The sequence below is a fragment of the Condylura cristata genome, unplaced genomic scaffold, assembly GCF_000260355.1.
Source record: "Condylura cristata isolate star-nosed mole 26May11 unplaced genomic scaffold, ConCri1.0 scaffold00022, whole genome shotgun sequence".
Classification (NCBI taxonomy): domain Eukaryota; kingdom Metazoa; phylum Chordata; class Mammalia; order Eulipotyphla; family Talpidae; genus Condylura; species Condylura cristata.
Window position 1 is genome coordinate 27,651,327 of NW_004567123.1, and position 23,230 is coordinate 27,674,556.

General features: G+C 55.3%; 1 protein-coding gene across 1 annotated transcript in view; it reads right to left on the reverse strand.

Moving 5' to 3' along the window:
- Positions 1-23,230, reverse strand: part of JPH2 (junctophilin 2) — a 46,237-nt gene that overhangs the window by 1,052 nt on the left and 21,955 nt on the right. Inside the window, exons 3-4 of the mRNA XM_004687017.2 lie at positions 1,935-2,053; positions 8-174 (exon numbers count right to left, since the gene is read on the reverse strand). Coding sequence (XP_004687074.1) covers positions 8-174; positions 1,935-2,053 — 286 coding nt within the window. The remainder of the gene's footprint in view (positions 1-7; positions 175-1,934; positions 2,054-23,230) is intronic.

A 23,230-nucleotide genomic window follows, 5' to 3' on the forward strand; every position in this document is an offset into this window, starting at 1 on the left:
CCGGCGATGGGGTGCCCTCCTCGGGCCGCGGGGTCTCGTGCTCGTGGAGCTGCGGGCTCTCGCGGGGCCGCCGGGGAAGGTCCGCGGGGCCGGGGACGCGGTCTGGGGGCGCCAGGAGGCTCTCCGAGTTCTCCAGGATCTCCTGGAGCAGCCGGCGCTTCTGGTACTCGGGACCTGCCAGCGACCACAGGGGGGCTGGATTAGAACCCCGGTGTCACCATCAGGGCCCCCGGGGAAGAAGTCTTAAGTTCCCTGGGCCTCACCCCTTTGCTCACGCGGCCCTGCCAAGCACTGTTTGGAGCAATTTGGTAGCTTCTAGGCGACCCTACGGGGTTCATGCTATTCGCATCCACCTTACAGAGGAAGGGTGGGGGGCTCGCAGAGGTTAGATCACTTGTCCAAAGTCACTTGCCCAGCAGACAAAGAGTTAGGACCAGCAGCAGGTGTCTGGCCTCAGAGTTTTTAGGCTTTTAACTGGGACCCTGGTCTCTCTTCCTTCCCTTAGCTCAAAATAAATAAATAAATAAATAAAAATAAAAAATAGGGCGGATCATGACTACTTTATAGTCATGGTACCCATGCATGGGTTGCTGGGGGGATGCATGTAAGATGCTGAGTTCACGCTGGCTGCTGCTTTGACAACCCAAGGAGGTCCAGAAGCCAGTGTCACCCTTACCGGGGCTGTGGTTGGGGTTTGGGGGAGCCCAAACTGCAACAGGAAACAATTTAAGCTGCCCGGCATGTGGCTGGCCTCTGGGTTTTGCGTTTCGCCTCCCCTGGGTGTCCTTGCTGCAGCCAGAGTGATGCTCAGAAATGCACATGTAACCACTCACCCTAACGTCCTTCAATGCCGAGAGCGTGGGGCCCAGGGTCCCTCCAGGGGCTCCCACAGCTCTAGCCAGGAGGGCCTTACTCAGCAGTCTCACTCCCACCCAGTGTGTTTTACATTCACGCTTCCAGGCGCGTGATTCTGCTCTAGGTTTGTGTGTCTGTGGCTCCAGGCGCGTGATTCTGCTCTAGGTTTGTGTGTCTGTGGCTGCTGTGGGCATCCCGGAGGACCAGTCCCACCTGGCACCGCCTGCTGCCAAAGTTCTCAAAGTGTGGCCCAGACTACCAGCAGGGCAGTGAGAGCCTCGCTAGAGTGCAGTCAAGGGCTCCGACCCAGACCCACTGAGTCAGAGACTCAGGGCGGGGGCAGGATTCTGTGTCAGCCGCTGACCCATGCGCTCTTGTTCAGTCTTCCAGAGCCAGCAACCTTCCCTAACCTCTGCGTGGCTCTGCTTCAAAGCGCCTCTCAGCAGCCTCTCAGCAGCCTCTCAGCCCTCATCACACCGTGTGGAACTTAACAGTGAAGCAACAGCCAGCAGTGTAGAGAGTCGCAGTCCACTGAGCCAGGTACGCAACCCATGCCCAGGGAAGTAGGTGTTACTCTTACTCCTGAGTCTACAGAGGTTGAAGAACTGGCCCGAGGTCTCACAGCTGGTAAGCAGTGGCGTCTCCAGACTGGCATACACAGGGCCTGTATGCTTCACCCCTGCCACGTGGTCTTCCGCTCCAGGACCCAGGATCCTAGTTTTGCGCCGCCCCACCCAGCGTCCAGCACACTGCAGTCTATGGGCAGTGTTCAGTGAACGCTTGACCAAAGGATCAGCCTTTCTGCCCCTTCACACACCAGAGGCCTCTCCCTCTCCAGGATTTATCAGCTCCAACGGTCAGCTCCCACTTGGAGCAGAAAGAAGGGGCAGCCTGGAAGAGGGTCAGTCCTCAGTGGGGACTCGGATGCCGTCACCAGTGTCAGCACAGACCCTGCCTGTGTGACTCACGTGCAAACCCACTAGGGTGTCTCAGCTTTCCAGCAAGCCAAAAAGAAGAAAGTACCCACACCCAAGCCCTCCCTTCCTCGCCCCACACAGCTGCTGCCTGCCTGTGCCTACCTGGCTGGTAGAAGTCTGGAGCCAGCTCCCTGGCCAAAGTTCTGGCAATGTTGGACTCGTGGTTGGCAGCCAGAGCAGCCTGTTCTGCTGCTTCAGCTTTGGCCTTGGCGTGGCTTGTCCTAAGGAGACAAATGGCGGAGACTCAGGATTCTTCCTGAGAAAGGGCCCTCCACCCCTCCTGAGCCAGGTACGCAACCCGTGCCCAGGGAAGTAGGCGTTACTCTTACTCGTGCTTCACAGATTGGAACCCTGACTCTACAGAGATTGACGAACTGGCCCGAGGTCTCACAGCTGGTAAGCAGTGGCGCCTCCAGACTGTACACAGGGCCTGTATGCTTCACCCCTGCCACGTGGTCTTCCGCTCCAGGACCCAGGATTCTTCCTGAGAAAGGGCCCTCCGCCCCTCCTCCCAACCCACGAGGAGATGCCTTAGAGTATTCCTGGCAATGAGTATTTTTTGACTCTGAAGGTTCAGACTTCGGTGTATTCTCCACATTATTTCCTTTTCTTTATGGACACTCAGATAGACTACATATCCCAGCTTCCCTTGCAGTTGGACGTGGTCAGGTGACTAGGCTCTGGTCAGTGCATTGTGGGAAGGTGTGGTCGATGCTGTCTCCAGGACTCCCCTGCAATCCTCTACATCCTCTCTTTCCCCGCTGCTGCTGGTTGAATGTAAAGGTGGCCTAGACCCACAAATAGAGTACTTAACCTCTGGAAAAGCCTTTGATTCCCCTCTCAGAATGTTGTAAAATGCATAAAGTATACTGGCTTGTAAAGGGATACAGTTATATTGCCACACTATTATAAAAAATATTTAAAAGAACAAATCTGTAATATAATAATGTGTATTCTTTATCAATATATTAAACAAAAAATCTAGACATTCCATTAGCTACCATGGATTAGCATAAGGGCCATTTTAAGAATATCTGCAACCATGGTGAGGTCAGGTGAAAATCAATATGATTTCTGCCTGTGACAAATTCAAAAATACTGTTCTATAGTTTACTGCCTACTTCCATCATTGAAGAAAATATTTAATTTATACTAGAGGTCAATAAAAATAAAGATGTAGTGTTCCCACCTATCTTAGATACTTCTGGTGCCTTGACTGGGCAAATAAATACCCAGCCCACGGCTGCTTATAAGCTACTGGTGGCTCAATGCTGCCCCAGAGGATCACGACCAACAGAAACCACCTTGTTCCAGACATCAAAACACTCCCGTGCCCACAACCAATGATGGAGGATGCCAGCCAGCCTCTCTTGCCACAGGAGGAACCAACTCAGTGGTGACTCAGGCTCCAGAGGCCCCGCGGGATCAGGCCAAAGCTGGACTCCAGCTAAGAACACGTCCCTGCAGGCTACGTCCCATCCCGTCCCAACTGGCATTTTATTATTTATTTATTTGTTTTGAAGTTCAATTTTTTTTTTTTTGTAATTGAGGCAACGTTGGTTTACAACACTGTGTAAGCCTCAAGAGCATAACTTCACACCTGAACAGATGTATATCTCATGTCACACCCAATACCGAAGATCTAGCTCCCCTCCATCATCATCCAATTGACCCCTTCCACTCATTTTACCCTCTTCCCTTTCCCTTTCTGTTTTCATAACTAATGGTTGTCTTAATTTTGTTTGTAATTTTGCTTTTTTCTTTATATTCCACATGAGTGAAACTGTGTGTTCCTTTCTCTTTCTGACTTATTTCACTGAGCACAAGTCCTTCAAGGTCCATCCATATTGTTGCACATGACAAAAATTTCATCCTTTTTCATAGCTGCATAATAGTCCATGGTGTGTATAGGCCACATTCACTTTATTTACTCACCCACTGATAGTCTCTTTCCCTCTATTATCTATTGAAAATAATGCTGCAGTGAACATAGGGGTACTGGTATCTTTTTGAAAACTCATCAGGATTTTAAACTAGGCAAGATGATTCCAGAATCCAAGGGACTGAGTGTGACTCTGTAGCAAGTACCTTGGTCAGCCAGGAGCTGAGGACCATTCTTGTCAACAAGATAAACCTAGTTCCTGCCCCTCACTGACAGAGAGAGGGAAACAGTAGTAAGTTTAAAAAAATAATTTAATAAAATGTCATTAAATAAAAAGTCCTGAATTGCAATTGAGAGAAGCACCATGAGGGAAATGTCTAGAATACAATGAAATGCAGATGAGACACAGGTGGGTGGTAGCGACAGTTTCCTTGAGGATGTGACACTTTAAGTGGAGACATGAAGAAACATAAATTAGACACATAAGAGACGATGCAGGCACAGAGTGAGAGCATACACTTGCAGAGATGCGAATCAACACCCTAAAACTCAGACGGTTTGCAGATCAGTGTCACCTCCATACACGAATAGATTTTTTAAAGGTGGGAACAGTGTGTCAGGCGGAGGGAGAATCATGTGCGGAGGCTGAGAGGGCTAAAGAGCTTGTAGTCTGGGAATCTGGAAGGCCGAGTCAGCATCCATGAGTACAGATGAGTCCCTTCCTCAGGGAGCCCGTGAGCAGGGGGGTTTGTATCAGTTTCAGGTATGGAACTGGGCTTGAGAGAGAGAAACTTTTTTAAGCTCCTCCCACCTGCCAGGTTCCTTACTGCCCTGATTGCTGTCAATCCTCAAAACTGCCTGGGCGGTTATTTTTGTTCTCTACTCTACAGGTGGGGAAACCGAGCCTCAGGCAGGCAGCTTGCTCCAGGAGGCAAGATGACACTTCCGCAGCGTTCACCACCTGCCAAGGGTTTTATAGAAATGAACTTGCTTAATTCTCCCAATGTGGCAAGTGTTACTACCATCACCCCTCTTTATAAAGGGGAAATCCAAGGCACAGAGGTTTCAAGCAATGACCCCCACACTCACACAGCTCACGAGGGGACAGCAAGATTTCCACGCAAGGCATTCTGCGTCTAGAATTGATTATGCCTTTAGCTACCAGCAACACCACCCCTCAGTGACACACAGTGAAGTCCAGATGCAGAACTGTCTTCTTACCTCCTAGCTCCCCCCATCCCCCAATCCTGGGTCACAACAATGCTCCATGGAGGAAAGATGCCTCCATGGAGGAAAGATGCCTCGAGGGAACACAGAAGACAGGTCACTTTGGGCAAGGAGCAGGACCCTTAAGAGCAGGGGCTGGCATCAGCAGCCCCAATTCCCTTTGAGCTTTGACCTCAGGCTCCAAATGGAGCAAGGTAAAACCCCAAAACTCAGCAAGGTAAAGCATGTTTTAATGCAACATTTTTTAAGGTCAAAATGAATGCAAAAAAAATAAATCCTTGATGAGCAAAGTTGACATAAAGACGCGATCAGCCCCTGAATGGTGTGACTCACCCCCTAGCCTCTGCGAGTCCAGACCTTACTGGCTGCAGGACCCTGGGTGGGGGCTTTGCCTCCCTGTGCCTCAGTTTCTTTAGCTGTGAATGGAGACGATCAGCCTCCCCTCTAGTGCTGTTCTGAAAGCCAGTGAAAAGCAACCAGTGCATGTTTAGGTCGGGATGGTGGTGCTGGGGATGGGGGGGCCGGAGGGAGGGGAGGGTGGCGTCACAACTGAATGTAGAGCATGTGTATCTTCTGGCTCATGCTTGCCTGTGCTAGAGAATGTGTGATTCAAAGTCCTAGACGGTCCAGAAACACAGCCTTGGAAACCTGAAACCCTGGTGGGGGTGGGGAGGAGTGGGGGGGAGGGAGGGGTCAGTGGGGCAAACCTGCAAAGTGAGGAAATGTCCTATTTTGGTAAGGGGAGCTGGACGACACTGTCTCCTGCACACCCTGGGAAGCTGAGGGTCAAGGCTTCACACGGAGCCCTGGAAGGTTCTGAAGGCCCAACTGTGTACACTCCAGAGCAGCCAGAACAGGGTCGGACAGGATGGCCTTGCCGCCCAAGGCAGTGTCCTCCCTGCCTGTCTCTGGGGACTGTTACCCCAATTCCGGAGTGGCTCAGCCGGGATCCCGGGTTTCTCCCACATCTCCTTCCTCATCTTTCAGCGCCTACCGCCAACCCCACCGCTCCGGCTCTAGTAAGCCCTCATCGCTCTTGGGCCTGCCCATCCTCCATCCTGGCACTCCTGCAAAGCCTCACTCCCACCTGCCTCCCCTTCAAGTCCCCTCCTGCAGCCGGTCCTGGACTGAGTGGCCCCATGAGTGGCTGAACCAAACATCAGCCACTGGCCTCAACTCTCCTTACAGTTTCTGCAAGGCGTCCTACTGTGCTCAAACCCGAGTCCAAAGTACTTAGCCCACCTCCAGGGCGGCCAGCGCGCTGGCCAGACATGTCAGGGTGGATCCCATCGGAGGCTGTGGAGCGAGGGGCGTTCACGCCGCCGGCCAGGCGCCTTCAGCCCGCGACACTCACAGAGGGGCACTGCGCAGCCTCTCATCACTGGGAGCCCGCTAGAGATGCAGACTTCAGGCCCCACCCCAGAACTGCGCAATCCGGTTTTCTGGGGGAGGCGGCCAGGAATCTGGGTTACGAGCGCTCCAGGTGCTTCTGCTGCTAAATGGAGTTTGAGGAGCAGGTGCATGAGAGAGAAAAGCCAGCTCGATCTTGGGCTCCTCCTCGGTGTTTCTCTTTCGGCACCAGGTCCCTTCCCTGCAGCCAGGTCACGCTGAGAAAAGCCGGGAGCCTCCTTCTGGCCACCCAGAGACGGGGCTGGCGCCTCTGGACTGTGTCCTGGGTGGCACCACCCCTGCTGGGGATAGGGGGAGGGGGAGGAGTGTCACAGGGGCAAGAGGGGCAGGGGAAGTCTGAAAGACTTCCTTCAGACTCTTTCCTTCCGCTCCCTGTTCTGCGGCAGGGGCAGGGCGATAACACGTCGGGGAGCAACCACCCCCCTCAGTCCCCGGCCTCCATCCCCCGGCCCCCCACTGCCTGGTCATAGATCACTTGGTGCCCAGTTACCTCCACCAGGCATTGATAGCTCCATGGGCCAAGGGGGACTCCTCTGGGTTTACCTAGGCTGACCCCTGCCTCTGCCGTTCCCCACCTGGACGTGAGCTTCCTCCCACCTCCCAGCCTCAAAGGGCCAGCCCAAGACCACGCCTGCCATTGACTCAGTCACTGAATACAGCCGTGTGGTGCTCTGCCAAGTGCCTGGGCACTCATGGGCATGGCAGACACCCACCGACCAAGCGTCCAGAAATTGATCCTGCAGTGCACCCCACTCCTGTTGGGGGGCGGGATCAGCCAACCTAGCCCACTGCCTGCTTTTGTCCCACCCGAGAGCCACGAGCGGTTTATGTGAACAGTTGAGAAGAAACCCAAAAGGATACTATTTCCTGATGTGAAGGTGATATGGAATTCCAAGGTCAGTGTCCATAGAAATAGAATCTCAGGCCCTCCCTGGTGGCGCAGCGGATTAAAGCGCAGCACTGAGAAGCTAAAGCTACTTCAGCACGAGTTCGATCCCCGCTGGCCCTGGAGGTGACCACATGGCGCAGCAGACCTCTCCTGACCCGCCCGCTGCTCCCCTCAGTGGTGCACTTTGTCAGAAAGCCTGTTCTGCTCCCCACTGTGTCTCTGATGAATCCTCTCACCGCTCTTCTATCTCTGGCTGGTCCCCAGTTCTGAATGCACAAATAAATAAATCTTTAAAGAAAAAAAATAGAATCTCATTGAAACACAGCTGCCTCCGTGGTGGGCAGATGTGTGTGGTGGGAGGGTCCCACGGGTGGCTCGTGGGGTTCCTCTGTGTGGTGTCTCCTCCCCTTGAGTGTGGACTGGACTCTGACAGGTTCTAGAGAAGAGAATCTGAGAGAGGAGATGGGTGTCTCTTCCACCGTGAGTTCATGCGACGGCGACCTTCCTTCAGCTCACCCTTGACCCCACACGGGCCCATGGCCTCGGTCGTGTGCTCAGTGTCTCACTGCAGGCGCCAGGAAGTGTTAGGTGGGTGCTGTGCTGTGGGCATCGCCCATTTGAAAGGCTCTTCAGAAAGCATCTTGCCCACTTCACAGCCACACGGTAGCCGGGGAAACTGAGACCCAGAGAAGCCTGTGTGATCACTTTCAATAACTGAGAATTAATGATTGTGATTGTTACTCTGTTAGAGACAAGCTGCAAGGGCCACCTACCATGTGGCCAGCCCAGCATAGGTGCTGACCTGTCACTGGAGAGGAGAGCAGCGACCGCGCACTTGGGGTCCTCAGTGTGCAGCCAGAACAGGGAGCGCTGGCATTTCAGCAATTTGCCCAAAGGCATGTAGGCAGCAGCAGAAGCCAGTTGGGCTCCAGAATCCACATTTCTCCAGCCCTCCCCTTGCTGCCACACCACACTGGGGCCAGGGGCAGCAGACAGTCTCTCCTCCGTGGAGACCAGCCCGGCCTGGACACACAGCAGGTGCTCCCGGAGACTGGGGCAACCCAGCTGATCGGGAAGCAGGGTTATGACGCCCCAGCCCCTCCAGCTTCCTGCTCGGGGCCTCGGGAGGCCTGAGACAGCCTGGGGTGGGCCTCTCCACACAGCTGCGGGTGTCACTGTGCTCCCAGAGGGGAGGGTGCTGGCTGGAGGAGGGTCTTAACCTATTGCCCACTCTGCTTCTTTGGTCCAGTTCAGCCAGAAGGATGTTGAATCCCCCTGGGGCCCCTCATCGTCATCGTCATCATCACCATCAATACTTGCTGAGCCCACACTGTGTGCACGGCCCTGTCTCAAGACACTTGCACATGCAATCTCTCTTAGTCACTAAGTTGGAGAACTAAGTGACGATCCTGTCCAGTCCCACAGTCCATAAACAGAGAACACTAGGAGCCCAGCGTGCTGACCTCACAAAGAGAAGGTGGAACATTCGTTACTGCCGACCCCCACTCCCCTTTGCCCACTCACAGAATTGACCCAAGGCTCAGTTTTACCACCTGTAAAATGGGTTAGTAATAGCACTGACTTGCCACTAGCTTTTCTGAGGATCAAGTGAAGTGTACCTTCATTCCATCATGACGCATTTGCTAGGCACCTACTGTGTGTGGAGAGGGGTGGGAGACAGCGGTGAGCAGGGAAGACCTCCTCCTGGGGCTCACCGATTAGCCTTCACGCAATGCCTGGCCGAGTCAGCACCTCGTGACGTGCAGCTGCTATTTTTGCTATTATTACTCGAGTGATTTTTTCTCCGTAAGCGTTGGACTTCTCAAACTGGGGAGTATGGGTGTGCTGGGATCATCTGCCCAAGAACCAGCTGACTTGGCTCTGAGGGTGCACTGCCCCGCCCATCACCCCACCCCAGTGAGCCAGCGGGCAATGGCATCCCACAGGCCCCGTCAGCAGACATCTCCTGCCTAAATAAGGACAAGGCACCCAGGAGAGCTTTCTGTGAGCGGCAGGAATGTGGCAGCTGAGCCGGGGCCCAGCACCCGCCCCCACCTCCGGCCCCTCCCCAGGTGGGGCTCAGCAATGGCATGCCAGCCTTCCCCAGGGCGCCCAGCGTCCCTGACACCCTCCTCACCCCACCCCAGGCTGCTCTGAAAACTGATAAGAAGCCCAGGGGAGGAATTCCAGGCAGCTCCATCTGTTCCCAGAGGCTGGGGTCCCTGTTGCCACCCTGACTGCTGGCCCCCGGGACAGAGGAAGAAACCATGTTGGGGGGCTGGGGGGGGGCACACCCAGCCCAGCCCTGGAAAATCGCACCCTTGGCTCAAAATACAATCCCCGAGGTTGTATTTGGCCCGGGCTCTGCGCCAGGCATTGGGTTCCAGAGATGCGATCCTATGGCTTCTTCTGTCACAGCAAGACGGGGTAAGTCCCGGGGAGTCAGGGGGGGACACATGTAGCCCAGAGCACCCGGTCTGGGAAGACCTCTTAGAGAAGTTCGGGCTTCTGGAACAGGGAAGCCAGAAAACAGTGGGGGACTACAAGCGTCTCTGCAGATGAAAACTCTGAGGTCCAGTTTGAGGTGGAGCAGAAATAAGGACTGAAGCCCTGTGCCCAGCGCCCGCCGGCCCTGAGGTCAGCCACACCTCCTCCACACGGTGGCAGTATTTGCCTCACCCCAAATCCCCCACCCCAAAGGGCTGCCCTCTTCCCAAACACCTGCCCCCCCCCCACCCAAGAGCTATGTAATTACTTCTTCGAACAGACAGAACCCCGTTAGCTGTCTTGGCAGATTCCAGCGCTTCCCCCCTCCCTGGGCAGTTTCTGCGGCCCCCTCCCACCTAGGAAGAAGAGCTGCTAGCTCCTTAAACAGTTCGTGAAGTGTGTCATCTCCAGTCACGAGAATCGATCTGCTGTATCTGTCACAGGGCAGGTGTGTGAGCAGAAGGAAACCTGAAATTCACCCTGGGGAGCCGAAGTAGCCCCTGTTCTCCCTGGGCATGCTTGGAAAAGAGCAACTTCTTGCTTTTAGTTCTGAGGCCACGCTCTTAGTTCCACAGCAGTGAACTGGTGAGAAGCGAGCAGAGAAGGGAGAGTGTGACCGGCAGGAGCCAAGGTGCACACAGGTGTCCCTGCACACCTGCGCACGTGCACACACGCTGAGTGTGCAGAATTGAGAAAGGCTCCACCTGACAGCATCAAGAACAAATGAGGAGACAGACGAGCAGGCGTACAGGCGCTCAATGCCGAGTTCGCCGAGCACACCCGAGGTCAGTCAGCAGTTCCCACGTTTCCTTTCCTACCTGGGGCACTGGAGCCTCCCCCAGCCTGCAGGCAGGGAGGCAGGTGCACCTCCCGGCAGCCGGCCCGTGAGGACGTGCTGCGCCCCCTTCCCGGCCTGCTGGTGAGCACCTTCCGCTGCATCCTCCGTGTCCCCCATCACGGGCTGGGTGCTATCGAGCCTGACACCCCCGGGCGCCCCATGTCCTGTGGAGGGAGCCGGGCCTCCTATTGCTGCTTGTAGGCCTCCTTCTGGCCTTCACCTAAGCGAGAGATAAGTTTGGGCTTGCTCCGCGCTACAGTGTGCATGTTTGTTTCCTACACAGCACAAACAGATGCGGGGATGGAAGAAGAGGAGGGGCGGAGGGAGAGGAGGGCGTTTGCTCTCTGGGCGGGACTCGGAAACACCTGTTAGCCTGAGAGTGCCCGTGCTTCTTCCCTAAAGCGCCTCAGGCCCACTAGTGAGTCAGCCCAGAAGAGCCTTTACTGAGCGCCTGCTGTGTGCTGTGCCTCAGTCCAGGACCCACAGGGTCCAGCTCCTGGAGGAGAGCCCTTCCTAAGCCAGGTTTCCCTCGGCTGAGGCTCTGGGAACAGGAGCCTGTCCCTCAGGCCGTGTCCAGGGAGGCTTCCGCGGGCAGGCCTGCACGCAGTAGGCAGTCCCAGGACTTCTTCAGTCACACTGTCCTTTAAGCTGGACTTCAGCCACCCTGAATTCCCCAACAAGAGCCTCGTTGGGTGTTTACATGCCTTTCATATGTCTTTTATACTCTGTTTTTCTTTTTTAACAGAGAAAGAACAGAGCCTCCAGCAGCCTTGATCTGGACTTTTTTTTATCAAGGTACAGTGGTGTTTGGTGAAACAATGTGGATGGACTAGAGGGAATTTTGCTGGACAGAAAAACAAACGCCGTGTGACTTCAATGGACAGGGTAGATAGAGAAAACAAACAGGTGAACTAAATAAAAGCAAATTTTGGATTACAGCCAGCCGAGTTAGTGGTGCCAGAGGGAAGCCGGAGGGTGGGTAAATCAGGAACAAAGGGACAGAGGTGGGTGAGGGTGGCCTTGCCCGCCGCACTGTGAACTTCATGGCACTTATACCTGGGTGCTCACACGAACACCTGAGGCTTGGGGAAGGTTATGAGGCGATGTTACTTTGGTTTAAAAAAATAAAGTTACCAGGCCCTCCCTGGTGGCGCAGCGGGTTAAAGCACAGCACTAAGAAGCTAAAGCCACTTCAGCGTGAGTTTGCTCCCTGCCCTGGAGGTGACCACATGGCACAGCAGACCTCTCCTGACCACCCGCTGCTCCCCTCAGCAATAGACTTCGTCAGTCGCCTGTTCTGCTCCCCACTCTGTCTCTGGTGAAGCCTCTCACCGCCCCTGCATTTCTGGCCTGTACCCCAGTTCTGTGTGCATAAATAAATAAATCTTTAAAAAAAAAAAAAAAAGGCAAGTGGAGAGGAAGGGATGATCAGGACCCCAGGAAAGGTTTTCTGTGCTGAGATGCTTGCCTCTTGGGGTGAACTAGGGCGCACTGTGCAGGCCTGCAGCCGGGGTGGGGGGTTGCCCCAGGTCGGCCTCTGACAACACCCAGCCAGAGGACCGACCCTCGCTGGTGGGTCAGGGCTCCAGGGGGTCACCCGTGGCCACCATGAGTCACCTCCTGGTGAGGCCTCAGCAAGTCCTGTGGGGTGACAGTTTTGGCAGCCAGCTGCGGCGACCTTACAGTGACACCCCCTTCCCAGATTAGGTTGCACTGGCTCAGGCTCAGGCTGACTGACGGGAGCAGAGCCCCAGCAGTAACGTGATAGCCCGGAGGAGGGCTGGGCCACGCACGGGTAGTGCGGAGAGGGCTCCCCCACGCGGCCTCCCTCCCTCCTGAGGCCCCACGCGCACCCCTTCTAGAGAGAGCGCCCCCGAGTGGCTGCCGGCATCGGGAGGCGCAGGCAACCCCGGCAGAGCGCTGCTGGCCAGTCTGGGCTCCCTGCTTCTTCCTGCGGAGACACCGGGAACCGCGAGGCGAGAGCGGTCCTGCTCAACACAGACGCGGCACCTGGCAGGACGGCGTGACCGTCAGGCACCGGGGTGGACCTGTCCGCGCTGGCTCTCTTTGCCTTTGTGCGGCCCTCAGCACCAAGTATTCTACCAATTCCCACCTCATTCCACAGGTGGGGAAACTGAGGCTCAGGGCAGCGATCTGCCTGAGGGACAAATGCCGCCTGATCCCCAAACCTGCTCTGTTTCTCCACCTGCAAAATGGGAAAAAAGAAGAGACTTGAACAGGGGCTGAGGGGAGGGAGGTGTTTGGACCTGAGAAGACTCTTTATCTCTGTGGAGACACTGAGATGAGCTGTTTAGCAGGAGCCTCCCTTGTCCGGCAAGCAAGGTGTCGGGCTAAAAATAGCCATCTCCAGACTCCGCGGAGTCTGTCTGTGCTGTGCGTCTCCCACCTCCCGGAGTCTGGAAGCCTCACTGGGAGAGGAGTGACCCACTGTAGTGACCCACTGGGAGAAAGAGCTGTCACTGGGCCAGCTTGCTCCCCTTGTAGATAGCGGGGGGGGGGGGGGGGCAAGATGCTGCCTTGGGTCTGAATGGGGTGCACCACCATTGTGGAGCCACACTAGGGAGAGCAGCTGGGGGAGGCAGGTCCCCCAGGGCGCCCCGGAGGCCTCACACCGGGCGCTGTGTCTCCCGTGGAAGAGACGGCGGAGGGGAAGGCGCTGTGGGCCGGCTCCGTCCCTGCAGCCGAGCACGGTAATAGCCGACATGGTCCCCAAAGGCAGGGCTGGTCCCCAGAACCAGCATGTGGGTGCTCAGAGAGGCCTCGCACTCTGGTTTCAGCAATGCAAAGGTCAAAGCTCTCAGAGCGGTTGGGCCATCTCACAAGGGTGCGTTTCCTGCACCTGGAGATACAAAAGCGTGACGAAAGGCGCTTGGCGTGGGCGCTGGAAAGGCGTCTGGCATGAGCTGGGCTAGGGCCCCGCGTGCTTTAATCATTCCCACTTTGGGAGGTGAGGACAGAACCCCAGAGGTGTGCCCGGGCGTGGAATGGCAGGGCTGGCACCTCACAACTTCCTGCGAGCCCCCCCAACCCCGCCCCACAGCACTGTCCAGTAGCGATGGGGGACGCGGCCAGTGTCTGTCCTGCCCCACATAGCGCTACCGGGCACGTGAAGGCAGCTACTGCAGCTGCAGAATGGAGCTTTCCATTTATTTGCCTTTGATTAATGGACACTGAGGTTGCCCCGGGTGGCCTGTGCTCCCCACTGGCATCACCTCCTGCCCCTGCCCCAGCTTGCCTTCTCTCTGCACTGTCCACCCTCACTGTCATCAGCTTTGGGCCTCCCTGGAGCGGGCCAGGCACGCGTCCACCCTGGGCCTTCTCCCTGCCCTGCCCACTGCCAGGGCACCCTGCCCCCATCACACACCATCATTCATTACACCCACTGTGCTGTGTCCCCACTTAAAATACGAACTCCATGCAGTCAGGCTATTTAGGCCTTTCCCTGAGAGCCTAGAGCAGTACCTGGCCCCCAGTGAGTGCACAATAAACGCTTGGGGAATGTGTCTGGCAGAGAAAATGAATGAAAGAAAGTGTGCCCCGTGATGAGGCGTCTGAGATCCGACCCTGCTCAGCCCGGCCCGCCGCCTGGGCCTCACCTGTGCCCAGGGCCACACCTGACCTGAGCCCACCACCTAGCCGAGAGCAGCATGAGGAGAGACAATGGAAGTGAGTGGGGTGGGGGGCGGGAGGGCTGCCATCCATTCAGGGGTCACAGGGAGCCAGGGACGTCTGCCACAGGAACCCAGACTAAAATGGGGCACAGAGTTTGCTGTGCAAGGAACACTGGAGCTGAGTGAGGTCTGGGCGACAGGAAGGTGCGGGCAAGGGAGAGAGCCAGCGCAATCAGGCAGATCCCGGCACGTGCAAAGGCCCGGGGGCAGGACAGAGAGGAGCCCTCAGCAGGTGAGTGACGGGACAGTGACGTGAGACGGCGGGGAGGCAGCTGGGGCCCACGGGAAGGGGCACGTGCACCAGGTGAGGGCTCTGGCATCTCCACCGAGGTCGACATGACTGATGCCACATCACAGCCCTAATCTACCCTCAGTTCCACGGTCGCCGAGAGGGCAGATCCACATCGGTCATCCCGCACACTGCCTGAGCCCCACTCAAGCACCGGGCCTGCTCTGAGGCCAGAGAGGCCCCGCGCCCCACTCGGGTGCAAGCAAACCCAGAAACATGGGGAGGGAAGGTTCAGGCCCCAGGACCCTTCCGTGGATGAGGACTGGAGGGAGCGAGAGCCCTTTGTCCTCCAGCCCCCAGCCCTGGGTGCATAATCAGGGGCGTAATCAGGGGGCCGGGGGGACTCCGTCCCTAGGTCCCCGCCAACCCAGGCCCTGTGCTCTCAGTTACACCAGGACAAAGCCTGTCCCCATCTGCTTTTGTGTCTTCCTCTCTCACTCCACCACTCACTTCTCTCCTTCTCTCCCTAATCAACTCCCAGCACCTAAATCCTCGTCTGAGGCTGTGAATTTGGGTGAATCCAAATCAGTGGCCCCATGACAGGGTCACACGCCGTAATGGCAGGGTGAACGTCAGGCTTACGTGTTTGTACAGCCACTGGGAAGGGAGTGTAGGAATGGGGTGTAGGAATGGGGGGGGGCGCAGAGGGGTCCCTGCCACGGGGCTGGCCACAGTGGAGACAGAAGGGGGGCGCTGGAGACACGTCAGGGGTGCAAGGTGGGTGACTGGGCCGGGCCGCCCTGCGGCAGAACCAGACCCACCAAGTTTAACTGCTCCAAACAGCGGCTCCAGAGACCTGTTGCAGAGGCACTATTTTTAGAGCATTGGGTGTTTACTTGAAGGATGTGAAGACTGGGCTTTTTTTTTTTTTTAAAGATTTATTTATTTGTGGCCCTCCCTGGTGGTGCAGCGGGTTAAAGCGCAGCACTAAGAAGCTAAAGCCACTTCAGCACGAGTTCAATCCCCACCCTGGAGCTGAGCTGACCCACATGGCGGGGCAGACCTCTCCTGACCTGCCCGCTGCTCCCCTCAGCAGTGTACTTCGTTGATCTGCCTGTTCTGCTCCCCACTCTGTCTCGGATGAAGCCTCTCACCACCCTGTACCTTTTGCCTGTACCCCAGTTCTGTATGCATAAATAAATCTTGGAAAAAATTATCTATTTGTGCATAAATGAATACATGCATAAATAAATAAAGGTGTGTATGCATAAATAAAATTTTTTAGGAATAAAAGATATATTTATTTGTGCATACAGAACTGGGGTACAGGCCAGAGGTGCAGGGGCAGTAAGAGTCTTCCCCAGAGACAGAGTGGGGAGCAGAACAGGCCCACTGACGAAGCACACCGCTGAGGGGAGCAGCAGGCGGGTCAGGAGAGGTCTGCAGTGCCACGTGGGTCACCTCTGGGACTAGGGATCGAACTCATGCTGAAGTGGCTTTAGCTTCTCCCACCGCGCCACCAGGGAGGGCCCTGGGCTTTATTTTTATCTCCTCGCCCAAAGGCAGGGAGGGATCACTGGTATGGACTTGGGACGTGCAGTGGAAGCTGGACTGGGCTGTGGAAACCCAGGAGCCCTCACTGGGGAGAGGCTGCAGCTCGGAGGGGCCGCTGGCTTCCCGTTCCACTTGCCGAGCCTGGGTAGGAAGGACGAGGGTGAAACTGGCCGCGCCTCTGCTCCCCCAGCACCCCCGGAGCGCCAGACGCACGCCCACCCCAGGTTAATCTTGGTGAACCGGGGAGGCGGGCTGCTCTGGTTCCCAGCTTACAGATGAGGAAAGTGAAGCCCAAGGAGGCCCAGGTACATGCAGCTGGCTGTCTGGAGAGAGACTAGAACCACATTTCAAGGTCTCCCAGCCTGTGCTCCCTGCTTCTGGCTGGTCAGCACGGCGGGCACAGAGCGGAGGCACAGAACTTGGCACTGGCAGCAGCCTGCAAGGCCACCCCAGACCCTCTCCACCCAGGGGCGCTCAGCGGCCGAGTCTGGATCTGGAAATGTGAAGCCCGGCACCGTCCATGATTTGAGGACTTTGGGGCTGAGACTTCTCCTCTGTGAGAAGGGCCACTATCCCCACGAGGACACCTGTGCCCGGCCTTTGTGACACTGGCCTCGGGGGCCTGTGCCGCTGGGGATCCGCTCAGGCTCCAGGTCGGGCCAGCTCCGCCTCACTTACCTGACCCCAGTGGCACACGGGGAAACCCTCGCCCTGGCAGAAGGGGCATTTGTGTCCCAGAGATGCAGCGGTCAGCCTGTCTGTTCTTTGCTCTGTTATTTGGGCTGAAGAGAATCAAGCTGGAAATGGGCTGGACCTTAAGTCCAGATTACAGGGTTGGGGTGGGCAAGATAGAAATGGCCTGTCCAGCTCCAAATCATGTCCTCTTCTGGGTTGATTTATTAAATGTGAGCAGAAACTAAGAGGTTTCACAAGAGTGTCCTGCATTCTGTCTTCCCGGCATGCCCCTGGGTCTCTGTGCTGACCGTGGGCCTCGGCTTCTGCATCTGTGAGGACACACGGGTCATCCTTGCGGTGTGTTCAGGCTCTGACCGGCTTTCTCTGGTGACTGAGCACAAGGGAACTTTTCTCTGGTTCTCCACTGTCCAAGCTTGGCAGGCCTATTTCCTCTAGAACACAAATCTCTGCTGCCAGGGACCCCAGCTAACTCTCTCCCAGACCACCCAGCACGGAGGCTGGCCTTGCCGTCCAGCTGCCTCATGCATGTCACAGAATCCAGCTCTGACCACTCAGGAAATTCCAGGCAGCCCAGCTTGTGCCTTCGGGAGCAAAGGGCTTTGTCCATGTGGCAATTCTTGAAGGAGGGATGTGATGGAGGCCAGGAGTCAGGGTTCAGGGGCCTTTCCTGGGAGTTTAGTCCATCCTCAGCGAACCCTGCACCCATAAATCTCAAGAGAGTCAGGGACAGAGAGAGCTAAGCAAGCTTGAGCTCCGTGGGCAGGGGCAGCTGACGTGGCCACTGGGCTTGTGGAAATCTGGCTGTCCTCAGACAGTCTGACAAAGTGGTGAAAGACTATTAATCTGTGGTGTCCACGGCGTGAGGGGAGCTGCCCACGAGCACGCCGCTGGTGGGGGCGGAGGAGGGTCACTCGATGTGACCCTTTTGGAGGTTAGCTGGGGTTCTGATGATAATTTAAAAATATATTCTTTTTGACTCAGCCATTCCAGTTCTATTTAACCCTATGTGTAGATCTGTGCAGGCAGAGAGATATGGGGACACCCCAATAGAGTAATAATTTGACACCCCTTGCAACAATTATGCCTAAATAGGCGTTGCGAACCTCTTCAGGGGAGGCGGGTAACAGACAGGGAGGTTGGCACTGTTTTGTTTGTATTAATTCACTCAAGGTTCCTCAGCACCTTGTCAGGAGCGAGAACACCAAGTAAATCTACAGCTTGACAGCAACTATCGAGAGCCAGCCCCTTGAAAAGAGGGGGGTTAGCTGGCACTATTTCCAGTGATGCCCAATGTCCATGACAGGGTAAGGTACCTGGCTGAGCCATCCCTTTAACCAGCTCCATGACCAAGGATCATGCCCAGAGGGTCCTGGGGCCTCCTTTGTGATCAGGAGAACACAAAGGCTTTCCATCCCCATCAGGAGAGAACAGTAAATAAAGCACAGGCAGCCACCCTGGGGGAATATTATACAGTCATTAAAAAGAACAGGGCCACTCTATGTGCATACAATGAAAAAAGTCAAAGCACACAAATTAAAGAAGCCAGCTGGCAAGTAGAAGAACATTAGGCAGGCAGCACCATTATGGAAAAACCACCCAGCAGGTTCTGGGAGGAGACTGGAGTACTGTGATCTCAGAGCTGCATTAGGCAGAAGCAGGAGAGGGGCTTTATTACTTGTTATGTTTTTTTATTCTGAATTTCATTACATTTTAACACACAGTGTTCCAGACAATGGAGAGAGAGCAGCCTACTGTCTGTGAAGCGGTGAGAGAGCAGTGATTGGGGCTGAGAGCCAAAAGCCTGGGCCAGAATCTCAGATCTGTCCTGTATAAGCTATATGACTTGTGCAAGTTAAAAAAAAAATGTTTTTTTCACTATGAGGCTCCGTTAGATTAGACAAGTTAATTCAGTTCAACCTTTGGGACAGAGCCCGCTCACAGGCCGATGGAATCGCCTCACCTGGCAGTCAGAGCCCGTCTGTCCTAACCTGGCCTGCGGCTGCCTTCCCACCTCACCTCAAATCTCTTCCTACCCACTCCAGTCCTCCCAATGACTCACCGCTCCCGAAATACACCCCCATACCTCTACCTGGAACGACCTTTCCCTCTTCTACCCCCAGCCAGCTCCCAACCAGCCAGCTGCCCCGTGCAGGGAGTTTTCCAGAGCACCCCTGGGCCCCATGCAGCTCTGCCCATTCCTCTCTCTCACCCACACGGATGGTGTCCAGTCCTGTCCGCGAGTCCCTGGAGGATGCAGACCACACTGACCACGGCTGCCCCGCGTCCCACACAGCCTGGCACAGAGTAGTAAGTCTAATCAACGCTTGTGAAAGGAACAGCCAAAGGTCAGGTCGTGGTGAAGAGCATTTCAGAACCAGGTCCTGTTTGGAGGATTCAATGCACTGACGTGTACTCAGAATCCTGCCCAGGCCCAGAATAAGGGTTAGATGGACGTTTGTGAATATCAAATACAGGCCCAGACCTGGGTAAGTGCCAGACCCTCTGCAGGCCTAGTCCAGGGTCAGGCCCTCTCCTCGGGCAGTCTGCAAGCCCTGGAGGGCCGGGAAGGCGTGTTGGCAGTGAGAATCACACCAGGCACCCACAGGGCTTTCCCATATGTGGGTTTTTCAATGCCCCTTTTCAACAAAAACGGAGCAGACTTCCAGCTCAGCACCCTCAGCACTAGCAGCGTGACCTTATGCCTGAGCAGGACTGTTCTGTTTTCAGAACGGGGTTTCCCCTTTTCCACAGTAGCTAGAAGTCCTAGCTTTTAATAGTGCACATAGGTGTTTTCAAGTATGTTGATTTAAAGATTGTGATTTAGAAAGTAAATAGAGGTGGTGCTTGAATGGGGCTTGTGGCAGGAGATGCCACTTTGGGAAACACGGCTGCAGAAATGGCGGGAAGAGACAAGGCCTTCCCCCGGTCAAGCTCATGCTCACCGGGGACGCTGAGGTCAGCACTGAGTGATGTAACAGCTTATACCCCTCACCGCCTTCAAAGTACAGGCCCGTGACGAGGGCTATGTCTTTTATTTTGCAAAAATACTCTGAAGGAGGAATTAACTAAATTCTCAGTTGGTTGAAAGGGAAAGTAAGCACAGAGAGGTGGAGTAACTTGCTTAAGGTCACACAGCCTGTAAGAAACTGAATCCGGGCCCTCCCTGGCAGCACAATGGGTTAAAGCACAGCACTGTGAAGTTACCGCAGCCACCGTAGCATGAGTTCAATCCCGGGCCGGGGAGGTGACCCACATGGCACAGCAGACCTCTCCTGACCCACCCCTGCACCCCTCAGCAGCATATTTCAGTATACCTGCCTGTTCTGCTCCTCACTCTTTTTCTGGTGAATCCTCTTACCCCCGCACCTCTGGCCTGTACCCCAGTTCTGCATGCATCAATAAGTAAATAAAAAAAAGAACAGCTTTGAATTCAGACTCAAACCTTGGTCCATCCAATGCCACAGCCTGAGTCCTTTGCTACCACATAGTACAAACTCACAAAGCCAAATCTAGCCCTGCTCTCCGCCTGGGAGCGTCCAGGGCCAGCCTGCAGCCTGGGGGTGGGGGGGGAGGCTGGAGGAGCAGGAGATGGACCTTCGAGCGGCCCTGTCCTCGGGACTAGCTTATGCCATCCTGGTACAAAACCTGAGATGCTGTGACCCCCAGGCCAGCAGGGAGGGGGACAGCCAAAGCCCCTGCCACCAGACATGGCCACGGCAGCAATGTTCACAGAACATTCCCGCCTCCAGGCCTATGCCGAGAGCTTCGTATACGGTCTCTGACTCATGAAAACCTACCCAGGGCAGGTGTCATTATTCTATTTTTTAGAGGCGAAAGAATTGAGCCTAGAGAGAAGACAAGATGTAGCAAGAAGAGAAAGCACCAAAGCTCCCCTCTCTTTTTTTTTTTTATTACAAAAGTTTATTTTTACATCATTTGTACATTTTTCCCCCTCTCTTTTTTTAAGATGTATTTATGCATACAAGAGCTGGGGTGTAGGCCTATACCCCAGCCAGAGACAGAGTGGGGAGCACTACAGACAGATCTACTGAAATACACTGCTGAGGGGAGCAGCGGGCAAGACAGGAGAGGTCTGCTGTGCCTTGTGGGTCAGCCCCGGGCGGGGATCGAACTTGTGCTGCAGTGGCTGCGGACAGCTTCATAGTGCTGTGTTTTAACCTGCTGCGCCAGGGAGGCCCCCAGCCGGCTCTTAGCCACTTCGTGTGCTCCTTCCAGAAGGAAGCCATTTATCAGGGTGTTGGCGTGACACCAGAAAAATTCAAGGCCTCCCCAAATATCCCAGCTCCCAGTACCCAGCCCAGCATCATGACATTCCTAGGCAGGCTGAGGGGTCCTTTACCACAAAATCAGGGGTGGAGAGGCCAGCTCCCCTCCACACCCGAGTCACTCTCACTCTTTCTGTCCCTCGGTTTCCCACCTGGTCAGGATGGAGTTGAATTTACTCCAAGGCCCTAAGAGGGTCAGAGCAACACTGTCCAATCAAAACACAAGGTAATTAAAGATTGTTCTAGCTACATTCAAAGCAGTAAAAGGACATCAGAGAGGGCCCTCCCTGGTGGCACAAGGGGTTACAGCATAGCACTGCAAGCTGGACGCAGCTGCTTCAGTGTGAGTTCGATCCTCAACTCTGAAGGTGACCCACATGGCACAGCAGACCTCTCCTGGCTTGCCCGCTGCTCCCCTCAGCAGTGTATCTCATCAGTCTTCCTATTCTGCTCCCCACGCTGTCTTTGTCCTCTCACTGCCCCTGTACCTCTGGCCTGCACCCCAGTTTCTGTATGCATAAATAAATAACATCTTAAAAAAAAAAAAAAGGACATCAGTGAAATGAATTTCAAGACTATGTTTTGTTGAACCCAACCTAGGGACCATGCGATCATTGCAAAATATAATTCACAATTGAAAAAAATCCAGTGTAAAAATATAATACTTCATAATCTTCTCATACTAAAGCTTTTGAAGTCGCATGTAGATTTCTCACTCAACTGTCCACGAGGACCAGCCTTGGTGTCAAAGCTTATGGCCACACACAGCTGCTGGTTACCACACGGCCATGTAGGTCTAGAATCTTTCACACTGCATAGCCCACGTTGGGAAGCTCCTGAGGTCCCCTGGGGAAGTTGCCATGAGCCCCTATACAAGTTCCACGTCACCCTAAGAACCCACAGAAACACCAGGCCACCAGGCCACCAGGCCAGGAGGCTGGTGGCTGCCGGACACGCTTCCTTCCCTCGGCAGCCACAGATTACTCACCCCAGCCCCTGGAAGGCAGACAGCCTGCTTTTCCTCCCCAAGATTGCCTTAATTGGAAATTCAGTCTGAGTTTAAAATCCAGCCAGGCAGCTGGCAGCTGCCCCCCCCCCCCGACATGCACCAACCCTGTGGCTACAAGACACGCTCCTCACTCCCCGGATGCACAAGAAATCCAAGTGGCCCCGGGGCCCTCCCAGCACCAGCGCACGGCGGAGAGCGACTCTCCCACTGACACCCGGGTGCCCTGGAGCGAAGCACTGTCATGTTCCAGGACACAGGTCTAGGCAGGAAGAACAAGGGGAGGGCTTCTCCCCTGCTCCCATCTCCTGCCCTTAAGGTCCAGCACATTGGGTGACTAGGTTGGCTTTGATGCTGGCTGCTCCGGGCCAGGCACTTTCCAGGTGTTATTACCACATCTTCTCTTCAGTACATCCCAGGGGAAAAAGCATTGGATTCAGAGTGGAACAACCATTGGCCAAGGTCACACAGCTTTTCAGGAGAAAAGCCAGAATTCCAATCAAGGCCTTTGGAACCAAGAGCCTGTACTGTGACCTACCTGGGGGCTGCGTGGCCAGGGCCAGAATGGGCCTGGGTCATGGCCATCATGACTGCACACGCTTGGCATGACTGTGGGTCTGCTAGGCCCGAGCGGCCTGCTCGGCCACTGTTTTGTTACCTGCGGTTCTGTGTGCCTAAGCAAGGGCAGAACTGCCCGGTCAACCAGGTACAGGAGCCCAGCCTGCAAGGTGCCTTTCCAATCAGTCAAGAGCAGAAAGCTGGACCACGCTGGGAAGGGTGTGCATCACGAGGTATGACGGTGGACACCCCGGGGAGGGGCCCAGGACCCGTGTAGGAAGAGGGTGCCCCGAAGCTGGGCAGTGGCATGCCTGCTGTTACGACGGAAGCTGACTGGGGAGCTAGGCTGGGGCTCAGTCATAACGCATAGCCATCAGCAGAGGAGACCGTGGAGGGCAGACTGAGCCCTGGGGACAGCACCTGCTCTAGTTACCCTCCTCCCCTTTCCTTTCTCCATCCCCTCACACCTGATGCTGTATGATGATTCTATAAAAAGGTCAGGATCTGGCTCTTCGGCAGCGTCCTGCATTGTGGGCCTGCCCCGCGACACCCGCTTCTTTATCCGTGTGGTGTTGCTGATGCAACACATCATGATTTTAAATATTCCTCTGCAAGAAGAGACATATCACCCGTACAGAGGGATG